The sequence below is a fragment of the Atractosteus spatula genome, chromosome 15 (genome assembly GCF_055471065.1).
Source record: "Atractosteus spatula isolate fAtrSpa1 chromosome 15, fAtrSpa1.hap1, whole genome shotgun sequence".
NCBI classification, from domain to species: domain Eukaryota; kingdom Metazoa; phylum Chordata; class Actinopteri; order Semionotiformes; family Lepisosteidae; genus Atractosteus; species Atractosteus spatula.
The window spans coordinates 4,877,785-4,893,850 of record NC_142720.1 but is presented as its reverse complement, the minus strand read 5'-3'; the positions used below and the strand labels follow the sequence as shown (position 1 = coordinate 4,893,850).

General features: G+C 47.2%; 2 protein-coding genes across 2 annotated transcripts; both read right to left on the bottom strand.

Annotated features, from left to right (window-relative positions):
- ccsapb (centriole, cilia and spindle associated protein b) lies at nt 1–6,731 on the bottom strand. The gene is made up of 4 exons (XM_088934150.1): nt 6,684–6,731; nt 5,512–5,948; nt 4,370–4,665; nt 1–3,629 (listed from the first exon to the last, which is right to left on the bottom strand). The coding sequence occupies exons 2-4, from the start codon at nt 5,891–5,893 to the stop codon at nt 3,450–3,452; spliced, it is 858 nt and encodes a 285-aa protein (XP_088790276.1). The 5' UTR covers nt 5,894–5,948; nt 6,684–6,731; the 3' UTR covers nt 1–3,449.
- A 2,793-nt stretch (nt 6,732–9,524) lies between these two features.
- On the bottom strand, nt 9,525–14,292 carry LOC148819886 (actin, alpha cardiac muscle). Its single transcript, XM_088934149.1, has 7 exons — nt 14,051–14,292; nt 12,532–12,671; nt 11,880–12,204; nt 11,289–11,450; nt 10,647–10,838; nt 10,361–10,542; nt 9,525–10,057 (listed from the first exon to the last, which is right to left on the bottom strand). The coding sequence occupies exons 2-7, from the start codon at nt 12,658–12,660 to the stop codon at nt 9,914–9,916; spliced, it is 1,134 nt and encodes a 377-aa protein (XP_088790275.1). The 5' UTR covers nt 12,661–12,671; nt 14,051–14,292; the 3' UTR covers nt 9,525–9,913.
- Nucleotides 14,293–16,066: the final 1,774 nt, after the last annotated feature.

Genomic DNA, 16,066 nt, shown 5'->3' with positions numbered 1-16,066 from the left:
TTAAAAACATTAAAAAGAGCTTTATTCCAAATGATACATACAGGTGAAAACTACAAACAGTTGCACAAAAAATATACACTAGTGTTCAATTTAAGTACAAATACAATTATTATAAAATGTAAAGTTTTTAAACAATCATTATTACAATTTAACAGTGCAGTGATCCTCATTTTGTGCAAAAAAAGACAATGCAATAGAAATCACACTCTAGAGCTTTGTAAATGCAATGAACTGGGATTAAAACACTGTAAATGCATCTTTTTTTTTTTAACTGGGTCATTACTTTTTTCAATTCTATTCTGGCCCAGTTTGGAATGACCAGTGTTGCCTTTCACAGTATGGCTCACAGCAACAGCCCCTGGACCCACACTGGACCCGACACGCTCTGCCACCCATCTTTTCACATGCTAGAACCTCTGCAGGGACACACAGGGGAGACAGCTCTGACTGGGGGACAGACAGGGCCCTTGCTGATGTCACCGGGAGCCGAGAGTGTCCTGGCTCATTGGCCCTAACCTCAGACCCACAGGCTGTAAGAAAGGCTGGTTATGGTTGACTAGTAACCCCACCCAGGCTGGAACAGAGCCTGTGCTTGAAGCAAGACTGGAGTTCACTGCACAGCCCAAATACAGGCACATGTTCCACGTTCTTCCCCATGAAACACTCCTTGCAACAAAATGTTAATGAAATGAGTGAGGGTGATTAAACAGCCTGATACTTATCCAATTCAGCAGTCAAAGCTAGCACTGGAAGCTCTGAGGAAATGAATCCACTGTGTTATCACACCTTCTTTAATTGTGTTGCTAGTAAAGGATTCACATGCTGAAACTAAAAACAGATGATGTCTATCATAGACACCATCTGACCCAACTCTTTTCCTGCCTTTAATTTGTTTTGGTTCGTAGTGTGGACAGGGGTTATGAGATGGAAGGAGCTGGCCGGGACTTGACACTTTGGTGATTTAAGAATAACCACAATCAGTTACCAAATTTCCCTCTGGCTGAGACCAAGAATGTATTATACAGTCCTTCACAGGACTATTGTGACAGTTTTGCAAAAAAAAAAGTGTATAGTAAAAAAACACTGCAGACTTGTGGTGTCGGACCAATGGAAAGCCCCAGATGTTTGCTTTTTATTAGTACTGAATGTGCCCCCGATCTATTAAATCAAGCCTTTATGTGCCACAAAGTTGGGTTTTCACAAACCATATATAGCCAGCCAGCAGCCATGTCACCCTGCAACTCACAACTGGCAGCCCACTGAAGCTCAGCAGGTGTGAGCCTGGTCAGTACCTGGATGGGAGACCTCCTGGGAAAGCTAAGGTTGCTGCTGGAAGAGGTGTTAGTGGGGCCTGTAGGGGGTGCTCACCCTGCAGTCCACCTGGGTCCTAATGCCCCAGTATAGTGATGGGGACACTATACTGTAAACTGCCGCCGTCCTTTGGATGAGACGTAAAACCGAAGTCCTGACTCTCTGTGGTAATTAAAAATCCCAGGGTGTTTCTCAAAAAGAGTAGGGGTGTAACCCTGGCGTCCTGGCCAAATTTCCCATTGGCCCTTACCAATCATGGCCTCCTAATAATCCCCATCTATGAACTGGCTTCATTACCCTGTTCTCCTCCCCACTAATAGCTGATGTGTGGTGAGCGTTCTGGCGCACTATGGCTGCCGTCGCATCATCCAGGTGGGGCTGCACACTGGTGGTGGTGGAGGGGATCCCCATTACCTGTAAAGCGCTTTGAGTGGAGTGTCCAGAAAAGCACTATATAAGTGTAAGCAATTATTATTATGACAGTGCAGCACAAACATAAACTACAATGGATCATATTTTCACAACACAAAATCAGAAAAAAAGTTCAAAAACGCATTCCCAGACATTAAGGTGACCTCAATGTGAAAATCTAGTCCAACACTTTGATAGGTCACCCAGTGAGCTTTTTTATCCATCTAATAACATCAAGCACAGGGAATGAGTCATGGTGCAATTCAAGATCCAGAAACGCAAGCTCACAAAGACTGAACATAAATCTCCTATGTGTACACAGATATTAGTGCACCTTTATACAAGTACTTAGAACAGCCAGTATGTAATTATGCATGCCCCCAAGTTCACAAATCTTGACACAAGAGGAACCACCAACACTAAATGTATTTCATTCATGTCTGAGCTTTCTGTCTCTTATAAAAAAGAGCTGTCAGGTGTGTCAGTTTGTCTGGGGAGATGCCTACAAAGGTAACCTCCAGCCCTCCTCATTGCCAAGTCTACTGACTTTGGAAGTCTGTTTGGTACGCACACACCCATAGAGAAGACAAATTCAGCTAACATACAGCATGTGCCACAGTCTGTAAGCGACAACCAACTGAACTCAGGTATCTTTACCTTCATACTGTCATAACGTATGGCCAATTCTATTTTAATTTAGTGAAAAAGCTCTCAGCTAAATGAAAACACTTCAGGTGGCTTGAGAAAGCTGCACAGCTAAAAAACAGAAAATGTTACTGTGAAACTGAACACATCCATTGTCTCTACTCCACTCAGCTCCTTCACTGCCTACAAGTACAAGCAAATCCATGGTAAGAGGTAGGATTTTTACTTCATCCCTCTTAGCAAATACATTCACTTAAGATTACACATAATTAAAACTCATCCACAATAACACAATATTTAAAATCAATTAATTCTAGAGGTATATATTCTTTTTTTGTGCATTCCTGACTTGAACAGATTGCAATGTAAGAGAACTTCAGTATTTGTACTGTACGGTACCAGTCAAGGTTTTGTATTCAATAAACTGCTCTTTTACCAATGTGATGGAAAGAATATGTCACTAGAAATTTTTGCCAAAAGATATAAACGTGTATCAGGAATGTCCTATATAAAAATATTAGGTCGGTCATTTTCTAGAATCAGACACTTCATAACAATTGCAATTAATGCAAGCTGACACAGAGCAAAGTCCTGAACAGGTATTCCTAATGAAAATATAGAAAAAAATACCAAGTCAAATGATCCTTTAAATACCGTTCTGCTGTTACAATACACTGTATAAAATAGTAAAGCAGAATGCAACCTCCAGAAAAAAAGTGCAATAAAGTGTTTTTAAATTTACAATTTAAAAAAAGATTTCCTTGTGTTCAGCCCTGATTTACAAGGAAACTCTTCCGTATTCAAAATCAGATTAAACAAAGATATCTATCATTTCAAAACAATGTAAACATTAAGACACGGTTTAAAACCAATACACTGATAAGTCTCCTATTAAACCATGATCACCTTAGGGGGTGAAAACTCCACATTTTCTTAGAACAGCAACAGCAATCACACACTTTCCCAGAAGCACCAAGTTGGAAAAACACTGGACAAACCAGTCGGGCCCCCAGACATCAGTCAGGAGCCCGTGTCAGAAAGCCTGAGGCCTACTGAGGCCTACTGAGGCCTGGGTGTCTGTTTTATCGGGACCGAGCGGAGAAGCACCTCATGTACTCGGTCATCCAGGGGTTGTCCACAGGGGGCTGCTTGGCCTTGTGGAGCCGGTCCAGCTCCGCGGACCGCGCCCGCCGGCGCTCCAGTGTCCTGACCCTCTTCTCCACCTCGCGCCTGGTCTTGGCTCGTAGGGCGGAGGTGTGGATCTGGGAAGAGGAGAGGGTCCGTCAGGGGGGTGTTTACTGCGGAGTTCTGCAGGACCCCTGCGCATGTGCATGGGCCACAGCTGCAGGAGCAATTCCACTTCACAGACACAGGGATATAAGCAACTAGATATAAGCTCTGGAAGTGTGTATTCCCATTGTTTCTTACTACTGCCAGCAGTCATGTCACCCTGCAATTCACAACGGGCAGCCCACTGAAGCTCAGCAGGTGTGAGCCTGGTCAGTCCCTGGATGGAGACCTCCTGGGGAAAACTAAGGTTGCTGCTGGAAGAGGTGTTAGTGTGGCCAGCAGGGGGCGCTCACCCTGCAGTCCATGTGGGTCCTAATGCCCCAGTATAGTAACGGGGAAACTGTACTGTAAACAGGTGCCGTCCTTCGGATGAGACATAAAACCGAGTTCCTGACTCTCTGTGGTCATTAAAAATCCCAGGGCATTTCTCGAAAAGAGTAGGGGTGTAACCCCAGTGTCCTGGTCAAATTTCCCATTGGCCCTTACCAATCGTGGCCTCCTAATAATCCCCATCTCTGAGCTGGTGTGTGGGGAGCGTACTGGCGCACTATGGCTGCCGTCACATCATCCAGGTGGGGCTGTAAAGCGCTTTGAGTGGAGTGTCCAGAAAAGTGCTATATATGTGCAAGGAATTAATTAATGTGACTTAAAACAAGGCACACTTCAAGGTTATCCTCATCTCACCCTCAGACACAGTCGTCCTCACACCCACCTCCTTAGTGGACGCAGAAGGCCGGACGTTGTGGGTCTTCTTGAGGCCGGTCTCCGCGCACCTCTCCGCCCAGCCGTACAGAGCGAACGGGTGCCGGTTCTCCTTGTCAGGCTCTGCATCAGGCTGCCGTGTCTGGCTCCTGCTCCGGGCCGGCCTGCCAGACGCGCGGGGGTCGGTGGGCCGCCGACCCCCGTGGTCCGGCTCCGCAGGGGCACCGGGGGATGTGTCCTTGCTCTTCGGTTCTCCTCCGGGAGACTTGCCCTCTTCTTCCTGCCCCGCGCCCTCAGGAACCTGGCCTGTCGCGACAACAACGTTTCCTTTCTGTGCAGTTGCACTGGATCACTCCAGCTGTATGAGCCCTGAAACACTAGGACCAGCCCGACCGCATCAGAAAACAGACCCCAAATTATGCTCATGATCCAGATATCAGCCTCCTGCCTGGTCATTTATAATAATGATAATGATAATGTTGCTTTATGAGCCCAATACAATTTCTTGCATTAGGAATTCATCTTTTCGCATACCCCAGCTTGCTCTCCATGAGACACAGACAGGGAGAGAAGCCTGGGGTCAGAGAGCAGGGTCAGCCATTTATAGGGTGCCCCTGGAGCAGTTGGGGTTAAGGGTCTTGCTCAGTGGTCCCAACAGAGTAGGATTCCTCTACCGGCTGCAGGATTTGAACCAGCAACCTTCCAGTCACAGGCACAGATCCTTAGCCACAGAGCCACCACCCCTCCCATTTCCACCCGGGCCTGTGTCAGGGCTTTAACTGGGAGAGCATCTGTACGTTCATACTATCAGATGGTGATCCTAACTCTTAACCTCCCTCAGAAACATGAGTGCAATACTGCCTAATTCCTCCAATATCACTTTACTCTGGGTCAGGTTTGCATTTTTACCAATGCACCTAGATAAAGCACCAATTTGTCCTAGAAGGAAACTACAGTATAATTGTTTCTCCAGGCACTTCATCGACCCTACATCATCCGCAAGCAGAAATAGTTCAGCTTGCTTGGAAATATCTCCGTAATAACTCCCTGAATCAGACTAACAGTGCGGCTTTCTCTTTAAGATGAGTGAGAGAAGGAAAGGAAGCGATAATGTAAACGTATGAAGCCGCTGGTGCTCAGGACAGTACAAACCTGTGGCAGGCGATGCTGGCGAGCCTCTGCGCTCTGTCGGCGCTCCGGATCTCTGAGCCCCAGCAGAGACCCTCGGCTCGGCGGGGTCTGCAGACGCGCTCTTGGGCTGCACGGGCGGCTTGGGCTGTTCCTTCTCCGACACTTTCGGCGCCTCCTCGCTCGGTTTCTGAGCTTCCCCTCTCTTGTTATTCTGAGGAGTGGAGCTGCCACTCGAGTCCGAGCCACTGTCCCACCCTTCCCAAAACCAAGGGTTGTGCGTGTGCTCCAGCAGCCGCCGGGTCACCCTGTACTTCAGCATGTCCTCGTAACACTTGCTGTACGTCTCCCATTTGGGGTCCTTAAATTTTTTCATGTACTCCGTTCTGATCTTCTTTGCTACCATGTTCCTTAGTTTTCCTTTCCCAGTGTCACTTGTCCCCCTCGTAGGTTCCCGAGATCTGAAAGAGCGCCGACAAAAAGCATCGCAAATACGCTCCTGTTGCGGTTCCAGTATAACTAAGCAACAGCGCAAACCCAAGCCGACACCGCAGCGATTCTCAGTCGCCAAGCAGGCGTTGAATTTCGGGCTGTGCCGCTGTGGCGCTCCGCACCCCGCCAGACATTTAAACCAAAACACAAAAGACGAGGCAATACCTCCTTCCCCGCAGAGACCAATCGCTACGCAGCAGCGCGCTGAAGCGCTGTTGACAATTCCTACTCATGCTCTCCGCCCACCACCGACATGGCGCCGGCAGAGAATACGGCGTAGCAAAGCCGTTTTATCACGTAGAAGTGTGAACCGGGCAGTGGTGGGGGAAATACTAGACCAACTAATAACTGCATATTTAACCTAAAGGGTATAATCCACGGCAATTTAAACCGCTTGTTTCATTCTTTTTTCAAATACACCAATGAGCATCTGACAACGACGAATACGAGCTGAAACTTATACATTATTTAGCTGTTATGTAATAGGACGCGCACAACAGCAAAGAAGCGTTTTAAACATGCTGTATTTCACAGCAATCCCCAAGACAAGCAGCGAAACCGTGATTTATTCTGCATTACGGAGGCGTCCATTAACCAGCAAACATTTTATTACAAAAACATCTCATCTCTAAATATCAATGTTTCACTGTCGCACGTGTCTGTTTCTTAATTCAAAATAAAACAGGAGGCTAAGCTTTACTTACATGATCGCAGCGCACGCGGAAGGAAAACATTCGGAGCAGATGGCGGCGTGACGCGAGGCATCTCAGTCCCTGTGACCCCGCCCAGGGCTCTAGGCTCGGCGGTGGAGCTGATGCTGCAGACGAAACGTCGCAATCGCTCCCTTCCACCTGGAGAAGTGATATCAAAATGCTGCGCAGCTACAATAGTTGCATTATATCGCGATGTGTATCAACATTAAGCTCACTTGAAAGACTAGGTACGTGGTTCGTGAAACGGGAATGTAGCAAACTCAGGACTTTCATACTAAAGTTTGTTACTGTACACGAGAAAGGTGTACAAACAAGATCATCTCCATCCAGGTCCTTTGATAGTTAGTAGTTGAGTGAGCTGAGGACCTTATCCTGTTTCTGAAAGAAGTGAGGGTGTCAGTTTCCACAACATGGTTGGGTAACCTGTGCCAGACTCCCACAACTCTTCGGGTAAAGAAATGACGTGTGTTCTCTGCTGTGTGATTCACTTATGATTAAAAAAATACATTTTGTTGACTTGGTGCCTTTGAGGAATTGAAGGAATTCAATTAATACTTGAATTGGTGCCGTTGCAATGCTCTGTCCAAGACTAGAAAGATTCAGTTCCTTAGCCTGTCCTGCTAGGACATTCCTGCATTTCTCTGGACTGATTCCAAAGCAGTGAGATCTTTCATTTTCCATATGTGACTGTAGCTGGAGCACACAGACCATTAACCTGAACAGCTGGTATTCCAACATTATGTTAATATTTCTAATGTGTCTACCAGGTTAGCAGTGCCCTGTACACATTTCACTTATAGATAGTTCTGGAAGCAGGTTTCGGTCACAATGGGAGGGCAGTGCACCTCAAAACTGTAATTTTTGAACAGGTGAGGCACTCAGTTTTTAATGATCGACAGTGTTTGTTATTGTGCCTATGAGCACTGCAATTACTCCACTCCGCCAAATAAAGCACCTTAAGAAAAACGGTCATGACTCCCATTCAGCGGAGTGTCCCCTTGAGCCCATAGTGAGATCACAGAGTTTTGGCACAGCGTTTTCTCATGACGACTGTCGGTAAAAAGGAAACGTGGCTCATAACAATGCCTGCCAATGTCTCAGCAGAAGTCCAGGAAATGCCAGGTTTGAATGTATGAAGTGGTGGAGGTGGTGGGGATGAGTCCATATTCTGAACTAGAGATGTTCAGCCTGTAGTACAGTAGGTCTGCAGCCACGGTGTCTATGGCTATAGTAGATATCTGTAGATATCTTTATTGCCACACATTTGCTTTCTGAATTCGCTTTCGGTACAGCAAAGAACACAAATGAGACATACATACAACACATACAGTACAAATTTAAATAGGACAAGCATCGTCACATACGTATGTTAACAACATTAGTCTGGGACTAATTGCAATCTGTTGTGAAGTCTCGGGCGGTCTTCGTTTATCTCACCCACTTCGGCTGCTCGGCGACTTTGCAATACTCCCAGTGACCTGCGTCAGGCAAGGTGCTGGTGAGAAGACCTTCAAATCCACTCCTGCCAGCTGTGCAGCTTTCACACGTCAGGGGGGCTCAGGGGCTCGGCATACCAGACGCTGATTCTGTTTAAATATAGCTGGGGAGCAAGGTGCATTTTTAAGGTTGAAGATAGGGATGACTGCTGTGACATGGAACTCTGCCTGGTTGCGGGAATGCGGTCTCATATCATGTTGGCAGCAGGTCTAAAATTGGCGTGCTCTGTAATGAAGACAGCATGCCCCCGGGAGGTCTGGCGGGGACAGACGTGTTCCTAACCAGCTCCTGGAAAAACGCAGTAATTGCAGTAATTTGCATAAATATTTGTCCAACGCTAGGTGTGCAGATTAGTGAGAAAAGGTTTTCACATTCCCGTTTGACATATTGCCTGTTGGGTTTTAGTCTTCTGGCTGTATTAGTGTCAGTGTACATTGAATTAATGCAATCAATTAAGGTATTTAAATAGTCGTGGTGATGTACTTGTATGGTGGCAGCAGAATTGAATTAACTTGATTCATGGCTTTCCCCTTTTGTTTTTATGCTGTTGGATTTATGTTGTATTTCTGAGTGGTCACCGCATAGTAGTTCAAACAGAAGGCAGCCTTTATTCGTCATGAACTGCGACAACGTTCTATGACGAATGACTATAAGTGCCTCTGAAATGTGAGAGTGTGCTCCGAGAAAATGGAAATAAAGTGGCTCTGCGATAACTCACTTTACGTGTACATTCATCGTGACGTTAAAAACTTGCAATTATATTGTGCTCTGCGCCCCAAAACAATCTCTAAGCGTTCTACACACGGCAGGGGCCTGACTTCATCTACCACAGCAGTGCAGCCCCACGGGCTGGACCAGGAGATGACACTGGGGCGTCAGCTGGCTATTGTCAATCAGCTTAAGTAGGGTCAGACCTTCTGACGGATTCTAAGCATTACCTGTGCCTGATACAGTACTGAGCTGCAAATGTACAAGATTAAGTGTGTAAAAAAGACACTTCTTTTAAAAACTAAATTGGTATAATGAAAATCCATATTAAATTAATTGAATTATATTTATAAGTGGTTGTGGAATCATGGGCTTTAGTATTTGGGTTAATGATACCCAGAATGTTCAATTTCACAATCAGCCCTAAATCTGCTCTGCCATTCATCCTTCATCCTTCAGGATTCCTTCATCCTTTTTAGCTGTTTCCTTGTGGGAATATTAAAAACGACCAATTATTCTCAATTTGAGCGAACACCTCGGATTCCAGACATTCTGTGTGCTACCATTTTTCTCAAACGGAGTAATGATATATGTAATAAATGTTCAAATAAGTACTGACAGTCATGCTCACAGATGTTAAAAAATTTATTTCCTTAGTTTTCTTCCTGTTTGCCTCTGTTTGTCTCATGTGGGCTTTTCTTACAACACTGCAGGGGTGACACGTTTCCCTGGAGAGCCAGGACGGGTATTAGCCTCCGAGTCCTTTCAACAGGCAGTGTGCACAAAAATACCAAACGATGGACTTTAATAAATTAATATTTATGTACATTTTACATTCACATGTTGGATAACATGGCATTTCGTTGTTAGTCTTGTTGTTTTCGGTTTTGCAGCATTTCGCCCTAAGTAACAAATTGTTACAAAATCACATTGGTGCACAGCCGTCCCACGACAGCTATGCGTTCTGCTACAAAGTGATCCTGAGCATGTAGCGGACGCAGGAGATGGAAATGCTCTTAGAAGCATTTGCGGTGGACGATGGAGGGGCCGGCTTCGTCGTACTCCTGTTTGCTGATCCACATCTGCTGGAAGGTGGACAGGGAAGCCAGGATGGAGCCACCGATCCAGACAGAGTACTTACGCTCAGGTGGGGCAATGATCTAGCGGGGGAGAGAGAGAGAGCAGGATTAGCCGTAAGTCGCAAAGGTCAAAAACACATGATCCCACCATCCCTGCGCAATTTGAAATCTTGCCGTTTAATTGTTTTTAAGTGCGCTAATCTATTTCGAAGGTCTGCTCTTTCCTATAAGCAGTGCAGTGCTAAGATTATCTATTCATTTGTTTTGATACGAAGTCCTTCATCCAAGCTCCATCTTATTCAATTCCTTAAACGCTTCCAATTGCAACTTCAGGAATCAGCACATGGATTATTCTAGGTGATAAAATTAGCAATATTAGGTTACCTTGATTTTCATTGTGCTAGGAGCCAGAGCAGTAATCTCCTTCTGCATACGGTCAGCAATACCAGGGTACATGGTGGTACCACCAGACAGCACGTTGTTGGCGTACAGGTCCTTCCTGATGTCGATGTCGCACTTCATGATGCTGTTGTAGGCGGTCTCGTGGATACCCGCGGACTCCATGCCTGTCCACGAACACAGAAGGGAGTGCGTTAAGATCACCGCGCGTCGCCTGGCGCACTGGCGATTCAAAAAGCGTCCCGCCCTGCTGTCTGGGCTCCGCACGTACCGATGAAGGAAGGCTGGAAGAGGGTCTCGGGGCAGCGGAAACGCTCGTTGCCGATGGTGATGACCTGGCCGTCGGGCAGCTCGTAGCTCTTCTCCAGGGAGGAGGAGGAGGCGGCGGTGGCCATCTCGTTCTCGAAGTCCAGAGCCACGTAGCACAGCTTCTCCTTGATGTCGCGCACGATCTCGCGCTCAGCTGCAAACAGACGAGTTCCGACCGTCAGGCTAAACTGCGCAAAGTCGAGACACGCTACACAACGAGCCGCTCAAAACTCCAACTAGTTACCAAATAGCGTGGCGGTAGGATGAAGTATTCGGCAACAAGAGGTCTTTCTGTAAAGACCAGTCCTCTGTCGCAGCTTAAATGGCATTATTTGTAAATATAATAGATATTAAACCCATAAAGCTGTCTAATGGACCTCCAACATATACCTGCAACTGCATTTGCTAAATCTATATAGACTGCTTTTTATTGAATATGCAGTATTTTTAAATAGTGTCACTAGGAAAGTTTAAACTTTAGAGTTATTTTTAATCTGATTGAATTCGCATTTAAGGTTATATATATATGCATTTGTAATTGCGTCTCGGGAAATGCATGACATAAAAAATAACCTATCCCTCCTTTCCCACAACGAAGTCTCACCGGTTGTGACGAAGGAGTAGCCGCGCTCGGTCAGGATCTTCATGAGGTAGTCAGTCAGATCGCGACCAGCCAGGTCCAGACGCATGATGGCGTGGGGCAGGGCGTAACCCTCATAGATGGGGACATTGTGGGTAACACCGTCACCGGAGTCCAGCACGATACCTGCGGGCGAGAAAGGCCGGCATTCACTCGACCGACACCGCCGAAACACGGCGGGGCAAAGGCGACAGAGGCATCTCAGCTACAGTCAATATTTCAGATACCTTGTTCTGTTTGATAGAACTAACGTATTTTAAGCAACAAGTAAGCGTTAATCCCGTGCTTAAAAGAAAAGACGCACGACTTTTCGGCGACGGAACATCTTCACACCTGAAGAAGGCTCCACAGCCGAAACGCTGTGTCTCTTCTTTTTTTTCCCAGCGTGCAATAAGCCTTGTTCCTTTGCAGGCTGACGCAGTTACCTACCTAACTTATTTTAGACACCAATGTGTTTTAAGAGCATCCTGCTAGGTGTAACAGTACAAGATGCTGTAACTCTGTAGGACTTCAGCCGCCGAGCGGAAAGAGGGTGTAAGGGAAGAGCGGTCTCACCGGTGGTACGGCCGGAGGCGTACAGGGACAGTACGGCCTGGATGGCCACATACATGGCGGGCACGTTGAAGGTCTCAAACATGATCTGGGTCATCTTCTCGCGGTTGGCCTTGGGGTTCAGGGGGGCCTCTGTGAGCAGGGTGGGGTGCTCCTCGGGGGCCACGCGCAGCTCGTTGTAGAAGGTGTGGTGCCAGATCTTCTCCATGTCGTCCCAGTTGGTGATGATGCCGTGCTCAATGGGGTACTTCAGGGTCAGGATACCCCTCTTGCTCTGAGCTTCATCCCCTACGTAGGAGTCCTTCTGACCCATACCCACCATCACACCCTGGGGGAAGACACGTTCAGAGACGTTCAGAGACCACTCCGGGGTTTGTGTTCGGCAGAACTGCAGTTCTACGGTGCTAAGCCTGTGCAGGTAACGCCAGGGATCGCTGTAGCTGGCGATCAGACATCTCAGAAGAAGAATGCATTTTCAGCCGACGCCCACCGCGTCAGGTGAAGGCAAAAATGAAATGCTCTTACTAACGTTTCGATGAGAATTACGCCCACTGTTGACTATGCTGGGATAGGCGTGAACCCTTTACAAGAGCAACCCCTGTTCTTCCACGCCTTCGCGGTGAAGAGCGGCTGTAAGTGAGGGTCAGGATCATACCTGGTGACGAGGGCGACCGACAATGGAGGGGAAGACGGCTCTGGGAGCGTCATCGCCGGCGAAGCCAGCCTTCACCAGTCCCGAACCGTTGTCGCACACCAAGGCGGTAGTCTCGTCATCGTCGCACATCTTGGCGGGTTCTGAAAGCAAGCACAGAAACGGTGGTGACTGATCCACAGCGGCAGCGCCGCCCACAGTCACGGGGATCCGGTCCCGGGGGTCTGGTACCCCTGAACGCAATAATCAGATCCACGCAGCTTCGGTCTAAATTGCCCCCACGGTCAGGTTGGCTGCGCTGTATTACCCCCCCCCCCCCCCTTTTCACTCGTGTTCTTTGAGAGCTTCAATGGTTTCGAGAATGACGTGCTAAGTACCCGATAAGGAAACAGGCATCTTGAATGGGGATTGACCGTAATTTAGCAAAACAGGTCGCGAAAGTTGCCCCCCTGTTAAAGGAGCTGTCGACCCGCCAGGAATTGTCTCTTGTCAATTTGAAGAGTTACTCACTCAAAGCTTTTCCGACCTGAACAGCTTCAAACTGTTTCGTGCCCAGCTGTGCATATTAATTCAACTTGAAGTCAAAAGGTTTTAAAATCCACAAGCTACACGAATTATAAAGAGGCTAAACTGGAATGCGCGCTGTCCTCTCCTCCCTCTCCCATTACCTTAAACAACACAGGGCTGTTTCCGAAAAATATTTATTTTCGTTTAAATATCTCATTTTAAAGTCGCCTGTCCCTGAGTATTGTCTAAATAAATTCGTGCACAGCAGCAAATGTCATCTTCGGAGCAGAAAATGAGAAGAGACGCTTATTGCAAAGGTAGCCGATACTTCATGAATGAGCTGCGCGCTGACTCGAAGCCAGGACTCTCCAAGGAAGAGAACTTCCTTTAGTTGCAGAACTTGAAAAAAAGCGCCCTTCTTATTTTTCGTTTTTCCTCAATGTTTTTTACCAGTACTACTGTCTATATTCAGAGGCATGGAAAGCGCACCAAATTAGTTTTGGAAACACTATCATCGGTTGCTTTTATTACCGTAATACGACTACTACTACTACTACTACTACTACTACTAATCCTGTAGAATGGTTTGATGTTGCTATCCATTTGTAGTCATTAATCTTTCTTTTTAAATTCTGAAACCATTAAACCATTCCGTTGTTTCCGTTTTCGGACACCATGCTCACACACGTAAGGCCTTTCTAACAGCCCGTTTCCTCCTTATTGTTTTAAAGCGAAGAGGCGTGAATCTCCTTGCCGGGGACTTGTCAGATTCTCTGAATTTCGGGGTGGCGGAAAACCACTATCCGCTTCTTCATCCTCCTCTTCACATTCGAGCCCTTTCATCGGGTCTGCCGCCGTGCGCTATCGCCGCAACCTGCCCCTTCTTCGTTCAGCTTTCGTGAACCAACGGGAGTCACTTCCCCCCCCCCAAAATGCAATCCAGTCCTTGAATTTGCGCGTATTTGAAGTCCAGAGCCGAGCGCAGGACCGCGGCTTCGCTCTCCCTCGACCTTACCTTCGGTGGTGCCTTTCTAAGGAGAAGCTCAGAGTGCAGTAGATCACCGCTGCTGGTTCCAGCTACGATGCCCCGCTCACTCCGGGAACCTTTTATACTCGCCCCTCGCCTCTTTTTTTCCCCCCCCTCCGAGCATTCAGGATGTCTATGTATTCCACTGGAATTTTTTTCGGGGCTTTCTCCATATTTGGCTCTCGGAGGGCGAGCGCGGGGCGCTCCGCGGGCAGGTTGCGCCGAGTCCCGGTTCGAGGCGCGCAGGGCTGTCCATATAAGGCGCGCTCGTTCCGAATCCAAGCCGCAGAGCTCGGTCCGTATATGGAGAGCAGGAGATCCGTTCCTGTCTTCCTCCTCCTCGGCCCATCTAGCACGACAGCAACTGTATGTATCGCCCCCCCCAACACACACACACAGTTCTTACAATATCAGAGGAGTACGAAGTTCACGCTGCGAGTGGGCTCTACACCTGTTTTCTCCCTTTAACTTCCAAAAAAGTCACTATTTCAGCTGCAGGGGAAAGAGGGGGCTGTAATGAATGAATGAGCGTTTGGATGAATGCAAGGACGGCGAATGAATGGACTTGTTCAGCCAACAATTTTATCACTTCTTTTCCCTCAAGCGGTAACAGCGGGTTACGGAGATAAAGTAGGAACGTGCATTTATGAATCTGGGACTGGAACGGTTCTCTGTTTTACTCCGGGGGTACAGAGCTGAGATGGGAATCCAGGGGTAGCTGTCGCTCTGTACGAGAGCAGGGCAGGGAGTGGAAACGCAGTGAACTGGTGCCCAGGAAAGCGCAACGGGACGTCCGAGGTCCGAGGTTAAAGAGTTTCGGACAAAAAACGACACCATTGAAACTTGCGGCTGTACTGTAATTAACGGGTTACGAGTAAACATGCGGCTGATAAACTGCGGTTGTACGGATCAATTTAGAATTTCGGAATGATTGGCGACGGAAACTGAAGAAAACACGATGTTGTCCGTTATCTGTTTTTTTATTTATAGCAATAATATCATTAATCTAATATCGTTTGGCTTTTAATTCTTATTATGCGACACAAGCAAGATACTCCGTGAACATAAAACCAGAGCAATATTTACTTGACACGGCGATTCACATAAAGGTAACCGCTGGCACAAATAGCTTGTATAGCGCCTTTCACGCTGTAAAAACCAGTACCGTCACTATTGCCCGTCCTTTTCATTAAGCCGGAACAGAACCAGGTTTGAAAACTACCTCTGGGTATCCCAAACAAGAATATATAATATTTTATGACAGTTTGGTTTTGTTGTTGTTGTTGTTTTGAGGTGATTTGTACACATGTACGCGGTGGGTGATTGGCGACTTGAATTTATAGTAATAAAATACTTTTTTTACGCGTTTGTTTCCGAGTAGCAGTGCACTTATCCTGCGGGATTGAAGGGGGCGGAGCGCCTCAAACAGATGGGGGGGGGGGTCCCGTGGACTGGGGACTTCCGAGTTTGCCATAGCTGAGCAGGTCCACGCAGGGGCGAGCGTGGGGGGAGGTGGCTGTCGCTGGGATAAGGTGCGGGCGCCACACATGGCTCTAACCGCAGACGTGTGCGAGCAGCTGTAGCAATAACCAGAGAAACCCCAACTCGCTCCCCCCAGAGCCGTCTGCACACCGCTGCGTTAAAGCGAAAGGATCCAGTTTTCTGACACTCGTGCGAAGTTGCAGGTTTTGTAGGTCAACAACTAGCTTGCGCTGCAGCTTCGACAGCGGCGTCCGCTCGTACTAGCGGACTGGCTACACCAACGCTAAAGGTATCATTAAACATGATGGGGGGGGGGGGGGTTACATTTTTTCGTCAGATGAATGTTGTATGGTAACACATCAGCTGTTCACAAACCAACTCTCCGCACAGTGACTGATGGCAACCCGTCTCAGATAATGACTTCATTAACCCAATTCATTAAGTGAAACGAACAGATAATTCGATAGTGGTTTCGAAATTGGTTTTAATTTGACAGGATTAATACTATATCAGTACTTATAC

Coding starts and splice junctions, on each gene's coding strand:
- ccsapb (XM_088934150.1), bottom strand. CDS start 5,893: ATGGTAGCAAAGAAGATCAGAACGGAGTACATGAAAAAATTTAAGGAC. Junction 4,666..5,511: donor GCCAGCATCGCCTGCCACAG/GTTTGTACTGTC, acceptor TTGTCGCGACAG/GCCAGGTTCCTGAGGGCGCG. Junction 3,630..4,369: donor CTTCTGCGTCCACTAAGGAG/GTGGGTGTGAGG, acceptor TCCTCTTCCCAG/ATCCACACCTCCGCCCTACG.
- LOC148819886 (XM_088934149.1), bottom strand. CDS start 12,660: ATGTGCGACGATGACGAGACTACCGCCTTGGTGTGCGACAACGGTTCG. Junction 12,205..12,531: donor TCGGTCGCCCTCGTCACCAG/GTATGATCCTGA, acceptor GTCTTCCCCCAG/GGTGTGATGGTGGGTATGGG. Junction 10,543..10,646: donor CTTCCAGCCTTCCTTCATCG/GTACGTGCGGAG, acceptor GTTCGTGGACAG/GCATGGAGTCCGCGGGTATC.